The 25,534-nt window shown below is 44.7% G+C and overlaps 3 protein-coding genes across 5 annotated transcripts; 1 reads left to right on the top strand and 2 right to left on the bottom strand.

Moving 5' to 3' along the window:
• Positions 1 to 45: 45 nt before the first annotated feature.
• On the bottom strand, positions 46 to 22,533 carry Nipped-a (Transcription-associated protein Nipped-A). 3 transcript variants are annotated; one of them, XM_076436212.1, is made up of 11 exons: positions 22,377 to 22,533; positions 13,858 to 14,040; positions 13,302 to 13,601; positions 12,960 to 13,154; positions 5,021 to 12,790; positions 3,368 to 4,726; positions 2,858 to 3,032; positions 2,557 to 2,788; positions 1,764 to 2,406; positions 1,419 to 1,632; positions 46 to 1,256 (listed from the first exon to the last, which is right to left on the bottom strand). In XM_076436212.1, the coding sequence occupies exons 2-11, from the start codon at positions 13,981 to 13,983 to the stop codon at positions 913 to 915; spliced, it is 11,358 nt and encodes a 3,785-aa protein (XP_076292327.1). In that variant the 5' UTR covers positions 13,984 to 14,040; positions 22,377 to 22,533; the 3' UTR covers positions 46 to 912. The 3 variants fall into 3 exon arrangements, with proteins under 3 accessions (XP_076292327.1, XP_076292325.1, XP_076292326.1); XM_076436210.1 differs by having other exon boundaries at positions 3,368 to 12,790; XM_076436211.1 differs by having other exon boundaries at positions 3,368 to 12,790; positions 21,900 to 22,508.
• On the top strand, positions 13,597 to 22,994 carry LOC143214833 (NACHT and WD repeat domain-containing protein 2). The gene is made up of 26 exons (XM_076436279.1): positions 13,597 to 14,573; positions 14,647 to 14,735; positions 15,066 to 15,182; positions 15,264 to 15,467; positions 15,552 to 15,696; positions 15,770 to 15,995; positions 16,075 to 16,273; positions 16,348 to 16,590; positions 16,678 to 16,875; positions 16,939 to 17,078; positions 17,141 to 17,743; positions 17,829 to 17,934; positions 18,025 to 18,197; positions 18,257 to 18,476; positions 18,654 to 18,866; positions 19,073 to 19,274; positions 19,575 to 19,698; positions 19,766 to 20,119; positions 20,192 to 20,410; positions 20,481 to 20,627; positions 20,694 to 20,899; positions 20,997 to 21,196; positions 21,260 to 21,429; positions 21,505 to 21,663; positions 21,727 to 21,916; positions 22,735 to 22,994. The coding sequence occupies exons 1-26, from the start codon at positions 14,471 to 14,473 to the stop codon at positions 22,879 to 22,881; spliced, it is 5,097 nt and encodes a 1,698-aa protein (XP_076292394.1). The 5' UTR covers positions 13,597 to 14,470; the 3' UTR covers positions 22,882 to 22,994.
• On the bottom strand, positions 22,956 to 25,485 carry LOC143214830 (protein LSM12). The gene is made up of 3 exons (XM_076436277.1): positions 25,322 to 25,485; positions 24,299 to 24,675; positions 22,956 to 24,222 (listed from the first exon to the last, which is right to left on the bottom strand). Exons 1-3 carry the CDS (start codon positions 25,440 to 25,442, stop codon positions 24,127 to 24,129), a joined length of 594 nt encoding a protein of 197 aa, XP_076292392.1. The 5' UTR covers positions 25,443 to 25,485; the 3' UTR covers positions 22,956 to 24,126.
• Between the last annotated feature and the right edge of the window lie 49 nt (positions 25,486 to 25,534).

The raw sequence follows: 25,534 nt of genomic DNA on the forward strand, positions 1-25,534 counted from the left end.
TTCCTCTCCTCGTGTGTTTGTGTGTTGCGGATTTATAAACAGATCTATAAATAACTCTTATATTTAAAATTATGTACAGTAAATGATACACGTAGCATTCCCGGGGAGTAACGAGAATTTTTACACGATATATAAACACGTGGTAAATGAAAGTCGCAAACCATTCCGTTCGCCAAAGTTACAAAAGAAAACGTACCTTGTAGATAACACCTTACATCGCTACGTAATATTTACACGAAACGCGGCCATTTTTGCAAGGAGTATCGTCCAACTGTCCCTCCACGATTTCAGTGGGACAGACAGAAAAATATTCGGCACGTGCATTTTTTGTCAAAGGGATAAAAACAGCTCTCCGATTTCTATTTATACGTAATACAAGTTTTAAAAATCAGAAATTCGTCTAGAATTAACCCTGGGACAAATGTACATCTTTTTTAAAAAGTCCAATACAAAGAATAAAATACCATTAGAAAGTTAATTCGATACAAACACCTACGTTCTTTTCTTCACAAATTCTTCTGGTCCAGGGTTAATAATTTCAGAATAAACGATCATATACAATTCGGAATTCTATCTTTGAAGATTGTTTTCACCCCTAGTCATCGATGACCATTCAAAAAATATTTGTCAAATGTTTTTCCAAGCTCCGTCGTATATGTGCAATTTTTGAAAAATCGTGGAGTCGATTGGGTAACATCCCTTGCCAATTAAAATAAGAACGGGATAATAAAGACTGAAGAGATCCAGAAGCCGGGAGCATCGACGAACTCGGACGGTTTTCGTGAAATCCGATCGAAAGAGCGTAAAGACACAGACTCTGCGCGAAAGGTGGAATACAACCGTTCAAGCAGATCGACGTTTCCAGCGATAGTTTTTAATGGAAGCACGTTTAGGCCCTCTGTAGAACTCGTTCTACAGCCATGGATGCCAAGACGGGTCCATCCTGCACAGATTGTCGTGGCTGTTCGCTGCAGCTACCAGCGTGCTGACTTTGCTGTCAGTCCCGTCGAAATTCGCTAGGGAGTTCAGTCTGTTGACGATCGCCGTGACAGCGCGGGTCACCATCGTGATTAGAAGCTCGCCTTTCATGTCTGTGGGTGCTTGCGACGCGTTCTCGGCATCCTCTTGCTTCTTATTATGGTCTGCGATCACCTCGTCGCGTAGGATTGCACGGAGAATTGTATGCACTTTGAACGATGGCTGCACTAGGCAGCGCGCCGTCGCAATTGCGCTTGCCGTCAGCGGTCCAGAAACACCTGGACAAAACAAATATACTTTAATGCGCGAGATCTTGCTTGCGTCGTTAATGGCGCGCGTACAATTACACTGTCAGTACGAACTCAGTAACCCCAAAAGTTTTATAAAATATAGGTAACTTATTTAATGAAATAAAATCTTTCACGTAGTCTCTGACGAACCTGTACTCGTAAGGAACTCGAGGATATTCGGCGTAAGTCGGAACGGAACAGGTCTGTTAGCATCCAATTCGCCAGACGTGTCGTCAACGTCGAACTTGAAGTAAGCGATGTTGATCAGGCCAGAATCTTGATGCACGTACATCATGTCAGGGTTCAGTCTCGTCAGGTGGAGCACATACTCCGCGAAGCAGGCCAGAGATAATTGCAACGTGAACTGAAAGGTAAAAGAAGACACTGAGAAAACATTGGTAACACGGATAACTAGAGATTGCGGCTCTTAAAAAATATGCATTTCCTGTTTTGATAATTTTAGCAAGTCGAACAATAATATAACAGCGCCGTTACCATTTTCCTGAAGGTCCAGTAGTCGGTGGCCCCAGGGAAAGTCTTGGCAGCCCAGTCCTTCAGCATGGTTCTAGCAACCATACTCGTCTGCACCTCTTTCAAGATGTCCCTGAGAACCTGATGACTGGCTTGCGCTCCTCTCGCCTGCACAGCCGCCAACCTCTCGTAATACCTGGCTATAGGAGCGTCATGCTCTATTCCTAGTTTCGCACAGCCTTGTTTATAAATATCCAACAGAGAGACCGAGGCAGGATTATCTTCCACGAGTCTCATCTGAGGAGAAACCGCGACGACTCTCGGCACGGTAAAATGTAAAAACCTCCTGGATGTCTCTTTTTGCTTTGCCAGATAGTGATTTAGCATTCTCAACAGTTGCAGGACGCGTTCCTCTCGTCTAGCATCGCCTAATCCAGCGTCGTTCACTACCAGGTAAGGATAGAGACGACCATTGTGCCCTCTAATTCGCAATCTTCTGGCTGCTGTGTTGTGTCGCTGGACTACTTCGACTCTGGGCATGAATCTGGCTATCCTGACGTAATAGTGGGAGTGCTTGGGCAGCAAGAATTCACCTGGCAGCTCAACCTCTGCTGTCTTCAGACTGAAGTTGCTGAGGAATCGGCATTTCTCTTCGATCAGGAAGGACCTGAACAAAGTGTTTAGTGGAAATTAAATCACAGCCTATGCTATGAACAGAAAAATTTTTTCAAAGGTTGAAATGGTCAAAACACAGAATAGTTATACATATTCTGTACTGAACTGTTAGTTCGTTGGAATGATTGGTGACGAAACTCACTTGGGCAGCTGCTTGGTCTTCCCCTCAAGGATCTTGATCCACTTCTTCAGCTTGCTGATGAGATTGTGCAGCAGCCTGGCTTCCGGCACCGTGAAGTCGAAGTCGCTAGTGAATTGACCTTTCATTTTCTGGAAAACGGGATCCTGGACGGTGGCTTGTGCCCTGCGCGCCAACGATTCTGAAGCCGCTGAGCCAAATGTGTTGTTCACATTTTGAGATGGGGATATGTTTTCTACGGTTTACAGGAAGAAGTCCGTAAGAACTCGTCTCTGCCAGGGGGAGGAAACAATCGAAGGCTTACCTATTCCTATGCCGAACGTCGAGACCAGTTTCTTCACGAAGTTCAGAGTGTGAGGAGTTATGGTTGCTTCGCTGACGGCTCCTCGATTTTCGAAGGCTATCGCGTAACACTTGGCCAAGCCCTGTCTCAGCTGCCTGAGCACCTCCTCGTACCATGTCTCTCGGAACCACACCATCTGGAACATCAAAATTAGATGATGGCGATTGTACTCTTCGATCGGTAGACACTGTGGATTGTTCTATTAATCAAATCTTTTTTGGAGGGCTTGGAACGGTTCTGAAAATAATTGCTCGAATATACAACCCCCGGCAAAAAGTATTCGGACCATCGGTTGAGATGTTTTGACACGTCGGAAGTTTAGTAAATAGCGGGTAACAAAAATTTTGAAAAAATTCAAGAACCAAAATCAATATTGCAGCAGTTGCAAATTCTTGTTTTTCTTTCTTTTTTGTTATCTAACAACGATTGACAACCGGATAATGGTTAAAATAAAACGAAATAAAAATGAACCTGATCCACAATCCCCTCCAAGCTGGATAGAATCGTCGGATGGATGTCCCTCTGCATGTGCATGATCTTCGAGCACCTCCACATGGGCGGCGTCGCTCGAATAGGTCCCGTTTCAGGCACACTTTGTTGCTGAATGTTCCCACCTGCTCCACGACCCTCAACACCCTCCTGATTCTTCCCTGCAGCCAATTCCGCACTCTTGTACCTTTCCCTCTGCTCTATCTTCAAAGTCAGGTACAGAGTTCTAATCGAAAAGTACACAGCTTGCGGGAATACTCTTCCAACTTGGCTGAGCAGATTCAGGATAACGTTGCCTTCGTGTCGCACCAAGCACATCAGAAGTTGAGGTATCCAAGGTAGCCATTGAATAGGAGGAACTCCGACAGCATACTTATCCACAGCCTCCATCAAAGAAAATTTATCATCGTCGTAAGTCAAGAGCCATAGAACCTTGGCGAGGTACTTTCTAGACTTGGATTCGTTCTGATGTCTACACGCGTGAAGGAAACAGGTGATTGCCGAGATCCCTATGGAAATTTGACGAGCATCTCTGGTGAAGATATGTTCGAGATAGTCTCCCCACAGAGCCCAAGCTTTGACCAAGGTGTCGTGAAGTTGGACAGCAGCGGAAAACGCTTTATTAGCATCGTCCGACCTTCCGATTTGCGAGAGCAGCATCCCCTTCAGGGCATAGAACTCGGCGGTCATCTCCTTGGTGAAGTACCTGAGATTCGTGGACTCGATCACCTCCAGACCCTCCTGTAGTTCGTTCTTTCCACTGACGGAAGCCATCTGCAGGTAACACTTCACTTGCTGCCTGATCTTTTGAAAACAGTCCACGATGGGAACGCTCGGGATCGTGTAGATCCTTGACAGAGAATCTAAACAGACGCCGCAGAGATTGTGCTTCCTCGCGATTTTTCCAAAGTGTATTATGGCTTGAACGGACGCGTGTACGCCTAACATCGAGTGGTTGGTTGTTTGGTCTTGCTGGGAGTCGTAGTGGCTCGAGATGAAAGTATAGTGATGCTGTCTCCAGGTGAAGATGTCCGACCAGTGACTGAGATCGTCGGCTATCACGGGTAGTCTGTTCCTCCAGGTCTTTACGATAGCCTTCATATCGTGCAGCGACGTGCTCCTGCCGTGCAGCAGGCCCTGATGAATCTGCATCGCTTCTTGCAGCTCCATGATCTGTTGCGCAGCCTGCAGCAACGGCAGATGCACGTGGCTGACGATGTGAGGCAACCTGCGCCATTCTCGCATGCACAAACCCGATGCAAGCTCCACGTATCGCTCCACCGCGTTCAGGTGCTGGTCCTCGCTGTTACAGATCGCCAGGAAACCTCGGTACAGGTTCACCTGCAAAGAAGAAGGTTCAGCACGGTTCGGAATAAGTTGTTCTATACGTAGCGAGAGAAACTGTTCTATTTGCAGTTCGAGTTTAACGCTTCGGGGACGACGATGGATTCTCAGTTTGCTCCTGTACGAAGACCCATGTTTTTTCAAAACATGCTCTATAAAAAAAATATGTATAACCGATGCAATTTTTATTATTTTTACATGGAAAAAAACCACACACGTGTGCGGTGAAATGCCGACGAATATCTGTGCGAAATCTGAAATGCTACAAATAAGGAAGAGCTCGTTCTTTACCTTCCAAGTCATCTCCTTAGGACAATTATGCTCCACCTGTGCCAGAGCCTCCTTCATCATCGTCCAGTTAGGAATCCGCCAAGAGCTCTCCAATATTAAAAACGGGTTCTTCTCCGCCTTCTTGCTGCCATAATCCAGCAGAAGATCCCATTGATTCAGCTCCTTCGCGCATCTGATCCAGTGCTGCTCCCAGAGCATAGCTTCTCTCTGAATCTTAAAAGGAGCAGGCGTAGAAACGTAATCCTGTTTAAACTTCGTCATAGCTACGTCGTAAGCACCCTGAGCTTGCTCGAAGAATCCTTGTTGTTCGAGCGCGGTGGCTTGAAGAGTCTCCTTGTAATGCGCATGCTTCTGCCATAATCCCGACCACATGTCCTCCTCGCAGAGCAAAGAGTACATGTCCGATAAAGAGTCGAGGATCTCGGCATGAGGACTGTTATCGGGCTCGAAATCATAGCAGTCCGACTCCCTCTTGATCTTGAACTGATTGTTCCCGTTGTCGAACGCCATCTGCTCCAAACTGAGCGTCATCCTGTGCCAGAGATTATGGGACCTACCCAGGTATTTCATCAGCGCTGGTCTCATCGGCACTGGCGGATTGCAGTGGGCAATCGCTTCGACGAAGGTTGCGATTGCGCTTGGATGACAGTCCTTCTGAATAACGTGTGTGCCACTGCAAATGAAGGGCACTACTTCGGCTATCAAAGTGTTGTGCTGATGTTCATCTAAAATCCCCCAGATCCTTGGGAAAGTGTCCAACCATACTCTCTCCGCTAGATTGGTGTCCATGTGACAAAGTTGCGCGGCAGCCAACAGCAGCTGCTCCGTTCTGATTTTTTTAGCGTGCTCGATGAACTCGCCCTGCTTCGCTATCAGCTGTGTCAAGCTCGTCTTTCCCGTGGTAGCGATCTCTTCGGGAACCGTCGTAGAATCTACGTTAGCCAGGTCCATGTCCAATATATCGTCCTTCACATCGAGCGCGTCAGAGATGTCCTGTGGCTCCTCTTTGATCGAGCTGTAGATCATGAAGTTCTTGTGCTCCTCGCTGTCGGTCATGTTTATCACGGATGTGACGCTAGGCAGCAACGTATCCTGATTGGACATTTGAATCTGGGTGGTCGAGTTGGCGGTGACCAACAGCAGCTCGATGCACTGTTTGATCCAGTAATGAGGGCCTATCGCGTCCCAGCTCTGACTGCAAATAATATACAGAAGTCTATCGTGAAGTCTTCTCCTCATCGATCCGTCGAATACCTCGAAGAACTTTGCTCTGATCTGTGGCTGAATACACCGCAGGCCTGACAAAAAGGCTGGCTCTAATTTCGAAGTCAGTTCGGAAGATTTCAAAGCTTCGTCCCTGTAGATGAAGTTAACGAGCTCCAGGAACTGTCTGTTCAGCTCGAGATCATCCGGGAACCGTTTCTCGACGTACTGCATCATCTTCACCAGGAGAATCGACTTCTCGCGCAAGCTGGGCGCTTGATTCATCGCTATGGGGTTCTTGTTCTTCATCCACTCCTCCAGCATCTTCGTGATCGCCTTCATCACCTTGATGTCCTGCGTCTTTTCGATCAGACCGACCAGAATCGAGCCTATGAACGACTTCCTCATCTCTACGCCCATCACCATCACTCGATTCTTCACTAGATCCAAACTTAGGATCAACAACTCGCTGCCAACAGGATTAGCCTCAGCCTGAGTGGAGTGCAAATGGTCCTTGGCCATCCTGTGGAGCACCCTCATGAAGGGAGTGATCAGTCTGTCGATGTAGCTCTGGTTATTTGTACAAGCTGCCTTCAGCACCATCAGGGTACCGAACAGCGTACTAGGAGTAGCCGCGGTGTTTTTCTCGTAAGTCGCCAAGCCGTCCACTATGAATTTCCCAACAGTGGTATACAAAGTGTCCAGCTCTTCATATTTAGACGCAACCGTCGAAGAAGTGGGTTCCGCCGGGAAGATGGTCATCAGCCTCGACAACAATCCATGGACCAGTCTGATAACCTTCGTATTGCTGCTCGCTATACAAGCACCGATGCCTCTCTGCAAGGATTTGAAGCTTGCGAGTATCTGCTCCCTCTTCATCACCCCCAGCAAGAAAGTGAGCACTTCCAGCGCTGTGCAGATGTTCCCAAAGATGGGCTGAGGGCTGTCGACGCTGGCGAGGACCTTGTCCAACCAAGCCAACTTCAAATCGCAGGACTGCGGCCAGACGTCCGGCTTCAGGGCCATCTTCAGCAACGCCACGCAGCGTCTGGAGAGCTGTTCGCCGGGATTCCCATGAATCGTGGTGACGTCGTTCACCTGGCAAGCTAGACGAAGCAGAAAATTGAGGATCGCATCGGCGTGAGCTCTTTCGATGGGTTTTGTGGATCCTGGCTCTATCCTGGGCAGGATCACAGGAACAGTGGCGTTTCCCGTGGCTGCCTGAGCGGTCATCCTCTTAGTTCCCGTAGGATCGTCGTTTATGGGTCTCTTCATCGATCCTTGGAGTCCTCTGTTGTTTCCGGACTCGGCGCTCTCAGCTTCGTCCTTGATCCTGTGCAGCTCCCACTTGATAATCACCTCTGCCAACTCGACTGCCAGCCTCCTGTGTTCGATGGTAGCGGTAGGACTGAATCCCAGCCTCTGAATGGAGTTAACGATATGCTGGACCAGATGATGCCTCACGGGATAGTACACTTTATAATGTCTGACTACAAGTTGAAGAATGTGGAACAGCTGCTGCATAGAATGACCTTCCTCTACGATGATCTTCTTTGTCCAGTGCGTCAGCATCGTGTTACCGTCCTCCATTCTGACTGGCATCGCAGGAGTCAGGATCTCCAGAGCCTGTCTCACCACGTTCCTGGCATCCAAAGCGTGCGCTTTCAATAGGCTATGGAAAACTTGAAGAACTATCCTCTTGTGGATGGCGAATTTAGCGATTATATGGCTCAGAAGCAAATGACCGTGGTATCTGGTCGTTGGGTCGACGCAATTCTTGCCGAGGAGACACGGCCACGCGAATGTCATCAATCTTCTCAGCTTGTTACCCTGTCTTTTGTTAGTGACATCGTGAATGTGTTGAGAAGCTTGTTCTACCAAGAGACAAGAAAACTGGAGAAGAGAAATGCGAACGCAGTCGGCCGATCCGAAGGGATTGTCAGGGTCTATGATCTTGCTGATGAAGACCGACACCACGTTCTCGGGATTATCCTGATAAGGCATTGGCGCTCCTCCAACTAATTTTGTTCCCTCTCCTCTCTCGAAGCTCACAGCGAAGCAGGGAATGATGATCAGTTGGAGAACGTTGGCCTTCAATTCTTGAGATAGATTGTTCGTGGGGAAGTGGTCGACGAACCTGAAGAACGCGCTGCGTTTCCACTCGACAGTGTACTCCTGAGCTACAGTGTGCTCCAGGAAGTCCCTGAGGAACTGGAAGTCGGGGATAAACCTGTCGCAAGTGGCCCTCAGCAGCTGGAACAGCAGGTCGATGTCGTTGGAGTGGTGACGGAAGTAGTGCAGCAGGATCTTGACTATCAGCTTCGGCTCCTTCCAGTGACAATAGTCGACGCTTTCAACCTTTTTGTGCAGAGCTTGGTACTCGTCGTTGCACCAGATCTGCTTCAAAGCTCCGACCAGTTGAGTCTGCGTGGATAGCCACTGCTCGTCGAATTTAATCAGCACCGCGATGATTTTAATTGCTTGGTGCTGGAGCTCGCTCTTCTCGATGTGAGTCAGGTTCGAGTTGGTTTGAGAATGAGCGAGCAGCATGATGATCAACCTAGCAGTGCTATTGTGGAGAACATCGCGGAACGGTTTGCCATCCTTTTGCTTAACGAGGAATTCTAGATACTTGCTCCACTGTTGATCCTTGATGTTGTTGTCGAGTAGAAATAGGTTCAGAGTCTCTGTCGGGTACCGTAACAAGTATTTCATCAGAGGAATGCGGAACGGGCTGGACACTTCGACCATCAACGACTTCTCGGTTTGCAAAACTAGTCTGCAGAGCACTTCGATGAATTTCGGAGTGGCTGCTGGGACATCGTGAAAGATGCCTATGATGGTGGCTATCTTCTGCTCGTTCTCCCCAGATTTTGATATCCCTTTGTGAGCTTGTATCAAGTTCTCCAGGAGCTTCTTCAGGTGCTGCAGCAGCTGCTCGCAGAGAGTGATGCTGAAAGTGCTGGGGAATAATTGAGTTAGGTACGAGAGTCTTTTGATACAGTTCAGGCTGAGGTTTCGGTGGTCTCCTAGAGTCAGCAGCATGGGTCGCATGATGGTGTGAACCGACTCCATGTCGATCTGGAACCCAGCAATAAATTTCTGCATACACTCGAAAGCTGCTTCTTGCAATTCGGCGTTGGGTTTCTCGAGGGCCTTGTAGAGGACCCCGAAAATCTTCTCTCTGCAAGCTACTATATAGTGACAGGCAGCCAGGGCCCTCAATGCTGACTTTCGAAGAGGGATGAGGTTAGACACAGACTTGTAGCAAGGCAGCTTATTCAAATTCGCGTCCTCCGCTTCGCTGAGAGCCAACAGCTCTTGGAAGAACACTTTATGCTCCATCACGGTTAAATCGATCGTAAACAGACGAGGATTGAGCGTGGTGCAGAAAGTGTTCCCATCCATCAAACCAATTTGAGCGTTGGCAGGCTGGTGTCTGAGCAAATGCTTCTTGGGTGGGATCATATCTGCCAGGACCTCTTTGTGGGGTTCCATCACTTCGGTCACCGTTTTATTCTGAATCTCGGCTAGCAGACGCAACGATGCCATAGCCTGTTCCCTCACCAAGGTATGAGGAGATGTTACCTGCCTTACTAGTTCGTGAGTGACGTCGTACAGGCTCTTGTTCTGCGCCTCGATCAGCTCTGTATTCCCATCTTGGATTCCAGGGTTCACGCAGACTCTAAGCATCTTCTCCAAGTTAGCCTTGGCCATGTCTATCGCTCCGTTGGACACTTCCTCGGTTAGATCCATCATTACGAACATCAGAGCCTTCAAGAAAACGAACAGATGGTTCAGGACCCACTTGGTCGCCATTCTTTCGAAGAGAAACTTGATAGCTATGCAGCCACCGAGTTTGGCGTACCAGGCTCGTTCGTAACACAGAGAACACATCTTCTCTGCTAGGTACTCCATCAGAGGTAATTGACAAGCTCGTTCCTTCGATCCCAGAATATTGGTAGCAGTCTCCAAGATCAGGACTAGAGCTAGATGACCAGATTTGTACAATTCCTTTTCTTCGTGACCCATGATGACTGCCAAAGCGTCGATCAACACCAAAGGATCCTGACCCTGCATGCGAACCTGTCTTCCAGTCAGACAAAACGGTCCTGCCTGCTGAGCGATCGCTACCATAGTATAGTGTCTGACTATGGACACGACGGTGCCTAGCACGGAGTGCCTCAATTCCTTGATCTCCGCTGCAACGAACAGTCCTGTCAGCGCTGTCTGCTGGACATTCCTCGCAACAGCGTCTGGACATTTGTAATGAGGACCCTGTTGATGAGGAATCTTGCTCTCCTTGAAGCTGGGGTGCATGAACAACTTGTATAAAATCGCGTTGTTGTCGTCCAATCTTAGAGAAGCTGCTAAATAACAGCTTATAACTTCCCAGCACTGTCTACGATAGAAGGAATCGGTGCTGTTCGACTTCAGGGCGTTGAAAGCGGTCTCTATCACCTTCTCCACGGTGAAATCGATGGGCTTGGTGGGCTCTTGGAAATAGACAACGATGGCAGGTGAGTTTGTCTCCCGATCGTTGTACTCGAGCTTCTGGGGCTCGATCATCATCTTCCTGTTTCCTCCACCGAACTTTCCCAGGACCCTGAAGGCTACGTGAGCCTGGTCCGTTGGATTGTGCAGGGTTCTCCACAGAGCCTGCATCAGGTCTGCTCGGACAGGCTGTATGTGTTCGTATAGAAAATCGGGTTGGAGGTTGTCGACGCAGAGCTCGAGAGTCCGCAGTCCTTGGCTGACTAGACAGTAGCTGCCGTTCAGTGCTGAGACAAGAGGGTCCATCAGCATCGGCAGGTAAGGCAGGAGAGAGCTGAGCCTCACCGGGACCGTAAGGCACAATTCGACGAAGAGGTCCTTCATGTGCTGTCTGTGCAGACCCGACTGCAATCTATTCAAACCTTCCAACATGTTAGGCAGCAACGGCAGGAACTCTTGATAAAGAAGATCGTGGGATCCACCCCCGATGGATCTGAACAGAGCTCGCAGCAGGAGGAAATAATTGTAGGGTTCTTTAGCGGACATGGCTAGCTCTATCGCTCGATTGACTATCTGGTTCAGGTGCGGCCTGAGCATGTGCTCGTTCTCAGCGGGGAACAGAGAGACGCTGCCGAACACCAGTTTGAACAGTCTCAGGTATAAATTGCTTCTTTCGACGTTGGAGCCCATGTCTCCCATCCGTTCTAGCAGATACTCCACCAGGATAGTCGCGAAGGTCGACGATATGGTCGGGCTAGAGAGAAAGGCGCTGCCGATGATCTGCAGCGCGCAGTTCTTGAAGATCCTCTCGACCATGTAGTCAATGGATGTGGAAAAGATCTCTTGGAAAGTCTGAGGGTTCATCTGAGTGAACACGTTGCCAAACAGCTCCAACACTTCCTTCTCTTCCCGAGTGCGAATAGTCTGAGACTGAGCTGGTCTTCCCGGCTGAGCGATGGCTCCTATCGTTGGTGGACCTATCGTGTAAATGTCCAGCGCTGGGAGAGCCCACTTCACCAGCTTGATATATACCAGAGTCTCCTTCGACTGCAACTGATTCGACTGCGTCACTTCCCCCGTCTTCGAGTTGATGCAATTCGAAGTTATGGCCTTTGCACCGTGCACCAGGCTCTTGACTAAGTTCCTGTAGTCTGCCACGTTGAAGCTCATCGCCTGGGAAGAGGGAAAGCCGAACTTGGATTTCCCCGACTCCTTGTCTTCGTTTAGATCGGGGATCACGGGTTTTACATCTTCGCTTTTGACGTCCAAGCCTGGAGGGGTTAGCTGTTTAGCTTTGTTCCGTAGGATGGGGATGTAAATCTTTGCTATCGTTTTGAACTTCAACACGAAGACTAGCAGGATTCTCATCAGGAGCTCCCTGCCCTGCGTGCTGTTCTCGGCGTCGGATCTCTGCCTGACGGTGTCCACTAAGTTCATCAGCAGCTTGCAGGAGACCATCTGCACTGCTGTTGGGAGACTCTGGTCTAGTAGGTTCTTGCTGTACAAATGAACCGCTCTGGAAACGTCGCTCAAAGGTAATAGTAGCCTCACATGATGAACCAGGTCTGCTAGGGTCGAGTATGCTAAAGGTCTCAGGGACTCGTGAGTAGTCCATCCTCTGCCTATGAAGATGTCCTCGTCGAAGAAGCACTCCATGTGCGGGATAAACTTGTTTCGAAGATCGGTGGCTAAGATGTGTCTGGAAGCTATCACTAATTCTTTTCGTAGGTGTGCAACTTCCATAGGACACAACGTGAATAGTCCCAAGATGCCTTTTACCAATATGGAACTGTGCTGAGAGACTACGTCCTGGTAGATTCTGATCACATACGCTAGAAAAGATAAGGTCTTGATCTGGGCTCCCATGAAGTCGACAAACACTTCTTTATTAAAGCCTGGAGACGCTCTGTGCTGAGGACTCGGCTGCAGAGTTATGGTTGTTATCACCAGGGGAATGAAGTCCGAGACGTCTTGGTGCACGTTTTGTTTGTATAGTTGGTTCATCAGCACGACTATGATCGGTAGCTCCTGGAGCACTTTCAGGGACAAGACCGCCTTTGGAATGAGATTGTACTGAAAGAGAAGAGAATGGAGTTTTTACTAACAATCTTGTTTGAAGAAGAAGGGCATACAGTCGTAAAATGTAATATTTAAAAATATGTGGTTTACTAAATCTTCTTGTAACATTAAATTAGTGCTTTCTCGATCAAACCGTGTATTGTTTATTTCGTTGATCGCTTACAGTGACTACGGTGCCATCCGCAGCCTTCTTCTCGCTCTGTATAGCCGTGATAGTAAACGTTTCTTTCAACAATGCTTCTATATTGATCTCCGATAGATCCTTCACCCTCAATGGCGGACGAGGCTCGAATATTTTTGGTAGGTTCTTTGGTAACTCGCTGTACACCGATTTGACGAATTGCAGAAAATACTGTATCTGTAACAGAGAACCAGAGGAAAATATATAAATCCTATAATTTGCTATTTTCTATCTCTTCTTTTCTTCTTACAATAAATTTTAACCCTCCGTGTCGCGACTAATGTTAAATGTGACCAAGGTATGACAACGATTTGTATTTCGTACTTCTGGATTGAAGGTGGGTTTGTACTGCTTGTGCAGCTCGATGATGATCCTCAGGCAGACCAGCACGTTCTCTTCGTTATCGGTCTCCAACAGCTTCGACATTAAGCTCAGAATCTGTTTAACGTACGGACGAAGATAGTCGTTGCTCGGCAGCCTGTGTATCATTTCCAGGATCAATTTCCTGACTTGCTGTATATTGTACTCCGATATGAAGTGCGGCTCGCCTTCTTGCAGGATCTTCAAAAATATCTTCATCATATGGTCAAGAAACGCCGGGTACTGCGAGGAGCCCATGATGACCTGCAAAACAGAATATTAAGATTAATTGATATTTCAAGCATAAAAATACGCATTGAAAGTATAAAATGCGCCACTGAATATCTTATGACATTTTTGGTTATCGACAAGAGTTAAATAAATATTATTCCATATTCAGTGTGTAACTGTGAATCGTGTATGCAGCACAGAGCAAAGTGAAAAGCAAGGAAAATTGCATTCAAATTTGTTGGACAGTGTTGGGACTGAAAGAGCACAAGAATGACGAAGATTAGGGTACCTCGAAATTCTCGGACAATTCCTGAGCGGCCTTCAGCTTCAACTCGTCCTTGGAAACCGGATCAGCCAGCATGGTCACGTACGACCGGTACGTGTTCATCTGCGTAACTGGGTCCGGCGGTGCCATTTTGATTGTTCAATCAAAATTTAGTCCCTTTACGCTACGTCTGCTCCATTAGAATACCTGCGGCCAATGATACGCGCACTGTCATCAATCGGAGGATGCATAGTTCCCGCGAAATCAATGAGACAGCTTTCGACTCGGTAAACAACCCTTAGCAACCACCCTGTATCCAGTTTTACCTTTCGCGAAGATCTACGATTCTTCGAAAATTTTCTAGACGATAACATTTGATTTACAGGTATGTATGATATTAAGAAAGAGAGAATTGTATCGAATTCTCGCGATCGAAGGAAATTTAGCAAATCGTTTAGGTCTGTCGATAATGCGTCTACGGCGATGGAGATAGTTCTATGGAGATGGCAGCGAATTAGGAATATATGTCTACACGGTATAAGTACGGACGAAACTCTAGACACGATCCCAGTTTCCTCGCAATGTTGCTGGTAACATGATGGAATAAAACCCAGGGAGAACAACTACTCGCTGAAAAATGGATGAAGCTACCGTGGACTCGATCTTTGCGGGCTCTTTGAAGTCCCTGCCTGCCGTCAGCTCCAAAATTGTCAGGATATTTACCAGCTCTACCTTCACCGGTACCGATAATAATTTAATTACTCTTCAAATCAAAAACCTTATCCGTATCGAAATATAATCATTTTCATTCAGACACCGCGATGGAGCGAAACACTCTGATGGCCCAGTGCTACCCTAAAATCAAAGACTATTGCAGGGAGAAACACGGACTGGAGTTTCAGGTAATTTAGGCTTAATTAGATCGACGTTTTTTTAAATATAAAAAAATGGTGACTTGGAGAATGTAGCCTTGTATATTATTGCGATGTATTTATTTGTTGCTATATTGATTGTTGATATATATATATTGGAGCAATATTGCCAGAATCGGTGTCGCACGATGAGTCGTCCTTGAAGAATTGATTTCCTTCGTGCCAGGCACCAAGACACTGTACACGAAGAAAACTTTCCCGAACTTTAAATGCTAAAGTTCATGCTTGACGCGTGACCCGTCAAATTGAATTCTGGTTTCGCACAAGGCGGAGATAATTAAGAATGCGCTTTAATTGTAGGTAGTCGATATGAGATGGGGTGTGAGGGACGAAGCAACTGATGATCATATGACTACAGAACTCTGCATGAGGGAAATAGAAAATTGTCAGAGACTATCAATGGGGCCTAATTTCGTGGTAACGATTTTACCGATTTATTCTACGCGAAATCTCCGAATGGCAAACGACAGATTAATTTTCTCCTGAATTTTTGAAAAGGTTTTTCTTGGACAAAAATATGGTTATCGACCTATACCAACGTACGTGCTCAGCTCTGAATTAGAGATGCTGAGAACGGAATTGGATAGTCAGGGGATGGATGTTAGCGTTTTGGATAGATGGTACAAAAAAGATAGCAACGCTGTGCCACCGACGAGTATCCTGCAGCCTATATCGTCGATCTTGAAGAACTTCAACAATAAAGTAACTAAAAATGACAAGATTGAATTTATTCAATTTCAGCGTTAAGATCGAATGCTGCTCTAAAGTTTCGCATTAACAATTTAGAGGATACCGAAGCTGCAGCAAGAGGACCAGGCAATTTGGTGGGACACCATGCTGAAGATGCAGAAGCTGTTTCGAAAGGGAGCACAGTCTTTATTCAACTTGGGGAAGTTCGACAAGGACACGATGCATAATTATTTCATGTCCGGTAAAAGCGAGAGACCGCTTAATCCGCAAAACAAACTTCTACGCTGATATTTTAATAATCACCATTTTCCCAGTGACCGAACGCGAAGTAATCAACGGTGTCCTAAACGTCAAGAACACGAAGAACCACTGTCTAGCTTACGTGAGGTACATAAATAACATAAACCTTCAAAATTTACGAAAAGCGAGTCTGTTCTTGGACATAGCGAACAGGAGCTTGGACAACGAAGCTTCTAAGCTTTTAGCAAACTTGAGGGACGAGAGACTTCCGGATAAAATCGAAACTACGAATCTGCAAAGGTATTTCTTCGCTCGAAACCAGAGAGCAAACTTTACTTTACGTTCCCAAAGGGATTTTAATCAAGCCCCGTTCATTTAGGTACACAGTGGAATGGATTGGACGAGAAGGTTTGGACCCGGAGACGCACGGCGAGTACCTTCAGCACTTCATAACTCATTTTTATCGAAACATAGTGAAACTAGTCGACCGTGCTATGAGAAAAGAGGACAGTTCAGCTCAAGGACAAATTATAACCGAGATACTGCAACATCTTCACGCTTGCAACAACTCTGTCAGGGTATGTTTCGTGTACTGTGTACAATTTAAGATTAAAATATTCGAAGAATTTTCAAATACTGTTGAAACTTTCAGGTGTTTTACGGTCGAGAGGACACCTTAGTGAGGATCAAGGAGTACATGTTAGGGGACAGTGACAAGCCCCTGGTTTTATATGGGGAGGGTGGGTGTGGAAAGACGTCTTTACTAGCGAAGACGGCTGGTCTGACGAATGGCACGTGGCTCACCGGAAAAAAGCCAATTAACATAATCCGATTCCTCGGCACTACCCCTGACAGCAGTGCGCTAACGCCCACATTGATCTCCATTTGTCAACAGGTGAATCATTTAGGAAAAATCAAAGTATATTTTAAATTATGAACTCCGGTGGCGCGTGTTGTAGCGACTGTTTTGTTGAAAATATAGATCTCTTATAACTTCATGCTACCATTTGACGAAATCCCTGACGATATAGTGCCGCTGACCGCGCACTTCAAATATTTGCTGACTCTGGCAACGAAGGAGCAGCCGATCCTCTTATTCTTGGACAGTGTGGACCAGCTGACAGGTGTTCAAGGGAACAAATTGTCCTGGCTACCAACTAGACTCCCTACCAACTGCAAGGTACTAAATTCCAACAAAATTGATAAAGGATTCTAATTAAGAGATCCATGATAATCTTCTCAGATGATGCTGTCTTGCGCCGCGGAGGAGTCTAATCCCGTGATCTCTCGGGATTACCAACTCCTGCGGAGGATGATCGACACGGAAGAGAATTTTATCGAAGTGGTAGCACTCGGAGAGGACCTAGCAATGGACGTGATAAGGTAAAAGAATGTTAACGCTAAACCTATCGCAATGCTTTCATGGGAGACTTGCGGGTTTACAGGATGTGGATGAAAACGGCGCACAGGGATCTGAACAACTATCAATGGCGCCTAGTGGCGAACGCTATATCCAAATGTTCTCTGCCAATTTTCGTGAAATTGGTTTTCGCAGAGATTTGCAGATGGAGGAGCTATACTAAGCCGGCAGACACTCATTTAACCAGCACAGTGATGGACAGTATAATGATGCTGTTCGAGAGGATAGAGAAACAGCATGGCAAGATTTTAGTCTTCCATGCTTTGGCTTACATCACTGCAGCTAAATCCGGTCTATCCGAGTCTGAACTAGAGGATCTGATCTCGTTGGATGATAAAGTGTTGGATGATGTCTATCAGTACCATTTGCCACCTGTTAGGAGGATTCCTCCGCTGCTTTGGACCAGGATAAGGAACGATTTGCCTAATTATTTGAGCGAAAGAGAAGCCGATGGCGTTAGCGTTCTTAATTGGTATCATAGACAGTTCCGGGATGCCGCGAGAGAAAGGTATTTCAAGAATATGAACATGGCGATGTACTTCCACTCGATGATCGCCGATTACTATTTGGGAATTTGGGGAGGAGGACGACCGAAGCCGTTCAAGTACACAGAGATTCAAAGACATCGGTGAGCAGGCTGTTGTTTACGCGTAGATTATATTACCTGGAGAAACTATTAATCTACAGAGCACCATATAAAACATCTCTTCCAGGTTCAATCTAGCGGACAAAGAAGGCATAGCTGACAGAAAAGTCCCAGAACAACCCCTGGCGTTCTACTCGAAGGAAGGAACAATCACGAGATACAACCTCAGAAAGGTGTAATCGATAAATTATATCTGGTTCCTGTTTCTTGCTATCGACGCGGACAATTTTTTCTCATCGTGGTTAACTATCCTAATTTTGCAGTTTGGCGAGCTGCCATTCCATCTAGTCAGATCGCGTCGCTTCAACGACCTCTTCGAGAACGTCTTGTTCAACTACGAATGGCTACACGCGAAGCTCAGTTCTTGTCCCCTGCAGGCTGTGCTTTCAGACTTTGAGGATGCGTGCACCTTCATCGATAACCAGAGCATCGTCAGGTTATACTTCAATTCTATAAAGAAACATTTCCACAATTTTTCAACGTCTCGTTTTGTAGAGAGCTGATGCTGGTAGCTGATGCGCTGAGATTAGGCGGTGCAATACTCGGCTCTCACCCCGATATGCTCGCGCCGCAGTTGATAGGTCGATTGCTACCGGAAATTGGAGGCAATGTCAATGTGAAGATGCTATTGAGGGCTTGCGACAACGACGGTGCCAAGGACTGCGCCTTGCTACCTGTTTATCACTGTTTGCACACACCTGGAGGACCTCTCAAAGTAATTTTGCATAGAGATCCGCAGTCTAGTAATTAGACTCCTCTGACTGGTTATTTCATTTTTAATGTAACGATTCAAGGTCGAAGAATTGTATACAATTGGAAGTTTTGATAATAGAGCCAAAACAGTTTGGGTAAATATGGAGTAAAGGATTTTGTAATGCTCGGATTGTTTTAGTATTCGTTAGAGGGACATCAGTTTGCTGTGTTTGGCTTCTGTCTGACTTCTGATTACCGCCATGTGGTGTCGATATCCAACAGGTTCATCACCTGGGACTTGAGTACTAGCGACATGACGAGGGATGTTAATCCTGGGGTAGAGGGGATCATGCAGAATCTGGTTCTGAGTCCGGATAATAGATACGCGGCTGCGTTTACGACCAACAATCAGGTTGAGACTGTGTTCTGACTAGATTATTACTTAAAACAATTGTTACATTACTATGTTTGTATCTTAAAAATTTCGAACATAATAATGAATAGATTGCGCAACTTCCACAAATTTATACAACGAAATGTTTAGGGTGGAGCTCCAACAAAAATGAACTTAAAATTTCCTCGGTGCACAGAGACTTGACTTTATAATTGTTTTTCAAGAGCGTCGTGCTGAACACTTTAACAAGCGAGTTTGTCACTATCGACAATCCCCTGCCGAATGAAGATCCAGTGTACGGGGTACATTTGATGAACCAGTTCTTCTTTGTATACGGGAAGCTGGGCTGGTGCAGGTTCGACCTAAGAGGGAACTTGTTAGAGACCCACACGAATCCCGAGGACTCCAACAAGTGGCCGATTTTGCGTGAGTGGAAACAAATAGCCGATTAAGATGAGAAAACTGCCCTTAGTGGTTTTTCAACGGCCATCGAACCATTCGAAAGCTGACCAAAAAAGCCTCTCTGACTAAAATTTTAGCCCTCTAGCTTTCCCGCGAGGGTAGTTACAGGGTAAATTAGATTTCGCGCTTTTCCGCGCATTTTCCGATCCTCGATGCGTTCTAAAATTCTGAAAAATCCTAAGGCGCATTTTACAAAATTTTTTGTTGCAAACTGTGCTCGTAAAAAATGAGAAAAAGAGAACGGAAATTGCATTTTTCGCGCAGATGTGGAACACACGACTCTGGACGACTATAGAATAGTGTTCTGGTCTGGAAACATGGAGGACACCAGCATGCTGTTGCACACTTACAGGAAGAAAGGATCTTTGGATCCTCTGTACTTTCATAGGTGGGATACCTTTTAATATATGGATCGATTGTGTAAAATTAATCATCTATCAATGTCTACTCTGCAGTGTCCTAACGATGACCAATGATAAGAAGACTCTGTATGCTTGCACGATTAACAGCGATAACCGAGTCACAAAGTATACTTGCGACGAAACATCCTCACAATGGGAAAAGGTTTTCGATATGCCTAGGGCTTATAACGATGACGTCGAGTACTTGTTGCAATTAAAGATGGACAGAGAAGAGGAAATGCTTTTGGCTACCAGTGCCAATGGTTTCGTCGTTTGGTTTTTGGAGAACAAGAGCGACGCTTATGTTCTGATGTTGCCGAACGGTGTTCGAAACATTAGCACGAGGATGATGTGGTCCAATTCGATAATGGTCAGCGGGACCAAGAATTATGCTGTCGCTGGTGTGAGGTATGCTTCGTAACAAAGCAGAATGGCAATTTCGAATGAAATCAAATGAATCACGGTCAATCTTTTTCGCAGAAAAAATTTGTACGTTTGGAGCTTAGAGACAACAGAGTTAGTGAAAGTATTAGATGCTCATTTTGCCAGGATCATCCAGCTGGAAGCGCTAACAGTTGGCAATTGGAACAGCGTGGTCACGTCAAGCATTGACAGAAGCGTTAAAGTGTGGAATATAAATAATATTTTTGAGCAGGTTCACGTGATAGACAGGCATGAGCTCCAGGTCGATATGATAAGGTAATTTGGACTTCAATTGTAAATGAATATTTAACTTAATTCTTATGAAAATATGTTTTTTGTTAAATAGTTTAGCAGAACAGTGTAACTTGGCTGCGATAGTTACCAGAGACTGTGTGGGAATCTGGGACTTGCAGACTGGGAAGCTGATCTCTAAATTAGCTGATAGTCCCTTGGGGGCAATTGTTACTCATGCTTGTATGACGCACGATGGCAAGTGAGTAATTTTCCAGCGATTCGATGTTGCGTTTGAACAACAATGTAGATCGGTATTTGTTTTTAGGTACATTGTGTCTACAGAGTCTGGCAATGTACTGATATGGAACAGGATTACCGAGCAAGTGTTGTTTAAAGAAGAGCAACAACATGTCAGACAGTTAGCGTTGATTGAGAATTCCAGCAAGTTCATAGCAGTTTCTAGACCTAAGAATCCTGCCGGAGTGGAGAGTATGAAGACCAGTGCTACGCTTGTTATGAGAACAATTCCTGGTACATCAATTTCAATTCCTATAATTGTTTTAGTAAATTCACGATATTATTATGACCAGACTGCGGATTTTATGCATTTATCGTTATTAATTGATAGATGGGACAACATCATTTTCATTGCAATATGTAGTCAGAAGTCAGACAGGTACGCCGTTCAGAAATGTAGTAATTACATCCGACAATGCATTCCTGATTGCACCGGCTGCTGATAAGGGCAACAGAGATTGTATCATGATTTATAATGCAAAAACGGGTGCACTAATCAGCAAGATCCCTGTAAAATTACCTGGATTTAAAGTATGTGAAATATTTTCCATCTTGCTGTCTTGTTAGTATTTTGTAATTTTTTGATTTCGATAGGATATTTTGTCCATAACTCCCATGCCTAATAAACCGCAATGGGTGGGGATTATTGGAGCAGACAAGGGCACTATTTTGGATATCAATAAAAAGAAGTTTATCCGCACTATCCCAAAGTGGAGCGGGAATATAAGCAAGGATGGAAAATACACTTTATATGCACCCAGCCGGTAGTATAATAAAAATAACGATAAAGTTAATTCCCATTGATCATAACATAAACTTGAATGTTTTTGCTTCTACAGAGGAGGATTGGAGCTCCTCGAGCTAAAGAAAGGTACCAGCGTTAAGACCTATATCCCCAAAGTAGCGGAAGGAGTGTTCACCGTAATATCCATGTTCAACCGTACAGACGAATATGTTCTCTATTATCACAGTGGAAGAAAAACCATACGTGTATTTAGGTAAACACAAGTGAAATTATTTTTCTGAAATTATCCAATTCTATTCATGCTTTCAACTTCTAGATCCTCGGACTGTGAGATCATAGCAAATTATAGGGTTCAAGCAGAATTGAGCGCTATCGATAGCACTTACGACGGTAGGAGTATAGTTCTAGGTACAGTTGACGGCTGTGTATCGGTGGTAGCTATAGTGGACCCGAAGAAGGAAGAAATGAAAGAGTATGTTTCAAACTTACCGTCTCGCGACGAGGATGTGAGTACTCATTTCTTAATGTTACTAACTTATCACACTGCATATTTTCCGAAATGTCTTAAAAATTACACAAGACAAATAAATTGAAATGTTTTTACAATGACCGACGAACTTCCAACAATAACGTTGCAATGAAAATTCAATTCTTTGAGTAATGAATTTGCTAACAGATTTGTCAGCTAGGAAAATAGGTTAGGGTAAACACTTGCCGCATTGTTGCTAAAGAATAGTTTAAAGTGATTATCAGGCCTGAGAGCGAAGACTGATTCGCAGCAATCGATTAGGCAGTACTTAAAACACTATACAACACTTTCTTAGAATCGTTTTTGTTGATATTACAGCGATCACAACATCCCGCTCAAAACCACGAAATCAAGCGTAATTTATCGTCGAAAAAATATTTCATAGTAGAACAGCTTTTAAAGCGTGTGAAATTTTTAGCAAAATCAATGACAATTACCTTAGTACGTTTGTTTACCAAAAATATAAAACTACTCATATAACTCAGATACGGAGTAACAAACATAAAACGTTCTTCCAAAACACTCGACCACGATTTTCTTTCGCTCTTTCTCTCTCACTCTGATGGAAGGCAAAGCAACGGATGTAAGGACATTTTGCGCGAAGAAGGTGGCAAAATATCACTATATTGAAATCCATGTGGATTTTTCACTAGCCATATTCTGTTTCCATAGGTCAATTCTGATTTAATTTTCAGCCAATAGACTAGCTTCTCTCACATTTTTCTCTTAGGACAGCCAGACTTACACCTATATATTATATATGTAATAAATAAATGGGTAAATGATTCTTTCTAGTGGAAGAAAAAAACGGAGAAGCAACGGGCTGTAATTAAATTTAAAGCTGCAGCACGAATTGCACGAGTAACGCACGATTTAAATGCAATCGTGCGTGGTGCGAATGTTGCGGAAACGATCGAAGAGTTGGACGAGAGTACCGAATAAAGAAGATATCATCGGATGTTTTTATAGTAAATCTTTTATAGTATAGTAAAAAGTAATAAATAGGAAACAGAATCTTAGAATTTATATTACATTTATTTGTGTCTTTTCGTGTAATTAATTTTATAATCTTTCTTTTTCCTTTCTGTTTTACATTTTTTTCCTCCGCGTTCAAAAAGTAATGGGCACGAGACGCATTCCGTAGGTTTTTAATTGCAAATGAAGTTACTCCTATGTGCAAGCTAGACGGCAGTTGCCCTTGCACAGATCAAGTTGTTGTTTTCTTCTCTTATAAATAACAATTCTTCTTCGCTTGTTCTATGCAAGGGAATATCCTTCATTCAACAATGATGCGTCGCGACCGAAGACGTCTCGTGCCGACGCAGGCGTGATCAAGTGTAACGTTCCCGTTTTTGTTCTTTGTTTACAAATTTTGAGAGATCGGTAGTACCACAGCGATGACGAACGACGATTTCTAATTCGTGAATAAAAAGTAAGATAGTCAGTCAATTACGATAGTCGAATGAGTCACATGTAAACGTTTCCTTTTCTCTCCCCGTTGATCGTGTTTGTCCCCTTTCCCGATTACGACACCAAAATTTTGCATAATTTCTGTTGAACCGTTTCATACGGACTTGAATGATATCGCGCGATGACCGATTTCTGGTTTTACTTTTTCATTAAAAAAAATTTGGTACTTGTTATGGTGACCGAGTCATGCTACCACATCACGTGTATCAATGATCTGTAAACAACTACTAAACGTATTTTGTAACAATGTAAAACTAAACTAAAACACACCTGCATCGGAGCACATGTATGAACAATAGTTCCAGCAGTACGTAAGGTGTATGGCAGCTTATTAGATAAAATAAACAACGCTCTTCATCGAAGAGCGAGGCTCTATACTAAAATTCGGGTAAGATGTGAAATCCATTGCTTTACAAAATGCTGCACATACAAAATACAGTTAACTGATGTGTTTTCGTGAACGTATTCGGAATTTTCAATAATCGATTATTGCAGTTCGGTCGTTCGAAAATGCTCCGTTTCAACAAAAAGAAATCTGTGAATTTTCGTCTATGATGCTGGTTTCTTTTTTCTCATGATAGGCTTATCTAGTAGTTCTGCAATGGTTTTTTTTCTTCTGTTTATCCGGTTTCATTTCTTTCCTACTTCCCTCGAACACTGGAACTTCTGTGAAAGCATCGGTAGCTTTATTCGTAGTATAGTGCCTTTCTCGAACTTTTATTGCATAGCACCTCCTTTTTGCTTTTGTTGTTGCTGCTGTTCCCGCTGTTGCGCTTGCGCCGATGCCTCTGTGTCTTTAATATGTTTTTCGACCTGTAATGGTTAAAGCCGTTACAATAACAATAAATATATTTTGTCTTCTGTCGTATCCTCCCACAACTGTACTTACCACTTTTTTTACATGCTTGTATGCTCCAGATTCTGTGTTACCATGCACATTGTCAACTTTGTATGGGGGTTTAATCGTCACATTGTCAAATACAACGATATTCGTTCCGTTCCACGTGATTTCCGGAATTGTCTTTGATATAGTACTGAAGAGTTTCTGTCCTTCTGGAGATACTCCGGCCTGCAGAGCCATTACCAGTTTCTTTTTCTCTTCGATTTGATTACGTACTCTTCTGTTTAATTTTTGCAAATTAAGGCTTTGTGGTGGTTCGCTAGTTGTAGGGCTAACTTCCCGTTTTACTTGGACCTCAGATACCAAGGATAAATTTACTATGTGAACGTCGTTTAACGTGGGTGCCCCGCTCGACGAAGGACATTCTGTTTAATATTAGTTAAGGACTCATACAATAAATACTGGTAAACAGTTAGACGTACATTTCTGAAAATGATTAGAGGACATCTCACAATTTTATCGGCTGAAAACAATAAAAAGAATTTCACAGACAGAATAGTTGAGAAAATATTCTACCGAGCAGCCGAAATTCGTTTGATAAATAATTTCTGTCAGAATGGGTTCCCTATCAAAGTCGAATCTAAGGTTATAATCGAGTCGATAGAAGTTATCTTATCAGAGCGGAAAATGAACGTTCGCGATTTCTACGGGTGGGAAAGGTGAAAGCAGCTGTCGAGAAGGTGGAAATCCACGCGGGGAACGTAGAGAACCGAGGAAACGAAACCAATCGAAATTCCAGCATGGTTGATTGAATGACGAAACTAACCTGACTTCGTGTGGCTGGTTAGGAAATCATCTAATAATTGACAAGCAGTATTACGCGTTGTCCGTGAAAAATCGCGAAACGGAACGTAATTGTTGTTGATCGGGGATCTAGTAATCCGTCGCGGGTCATACGGAATATTCATCTTACTGCGGTGATGTTAAACGAGCGATGGATGAACGCTGGATAGAGATGTTAGACGTCGTGATACGGCGATAATTCTCGGGGAATTTACAAGAAAAGGATACTCAGTATCAACATTTTAGTTTGTGGATCGAATGCCAACACCTCGCCTTCGATCTCCTCCTTGTAACAAGTTTTACAGGCCACCGTACTCCCAATGCTGAAACAATCGTTGGCGCCGGCCATTTTTCACTACGGACTCAGAACCGCGGGCTCCCTGTCGCCATCTGTTCTAATTTCAAATGTCTCGCGAAATTCCCACCATTTTCACCATTCCC

The sequence above is a fragment of the Lasioglossum baleicum genome, chromosome 13 (assembly GCF_051020765.1).
Source record: "Lasioglossum baleicum chromosome 13, iyLasBale1, whole genome shotgun sequence".
NCBI lineage: Eukaryota > Metazoa > Arthropoda > Insecta > Hymenoptera > Halictidae > Lasioglossum > Lasioglossum baleicum.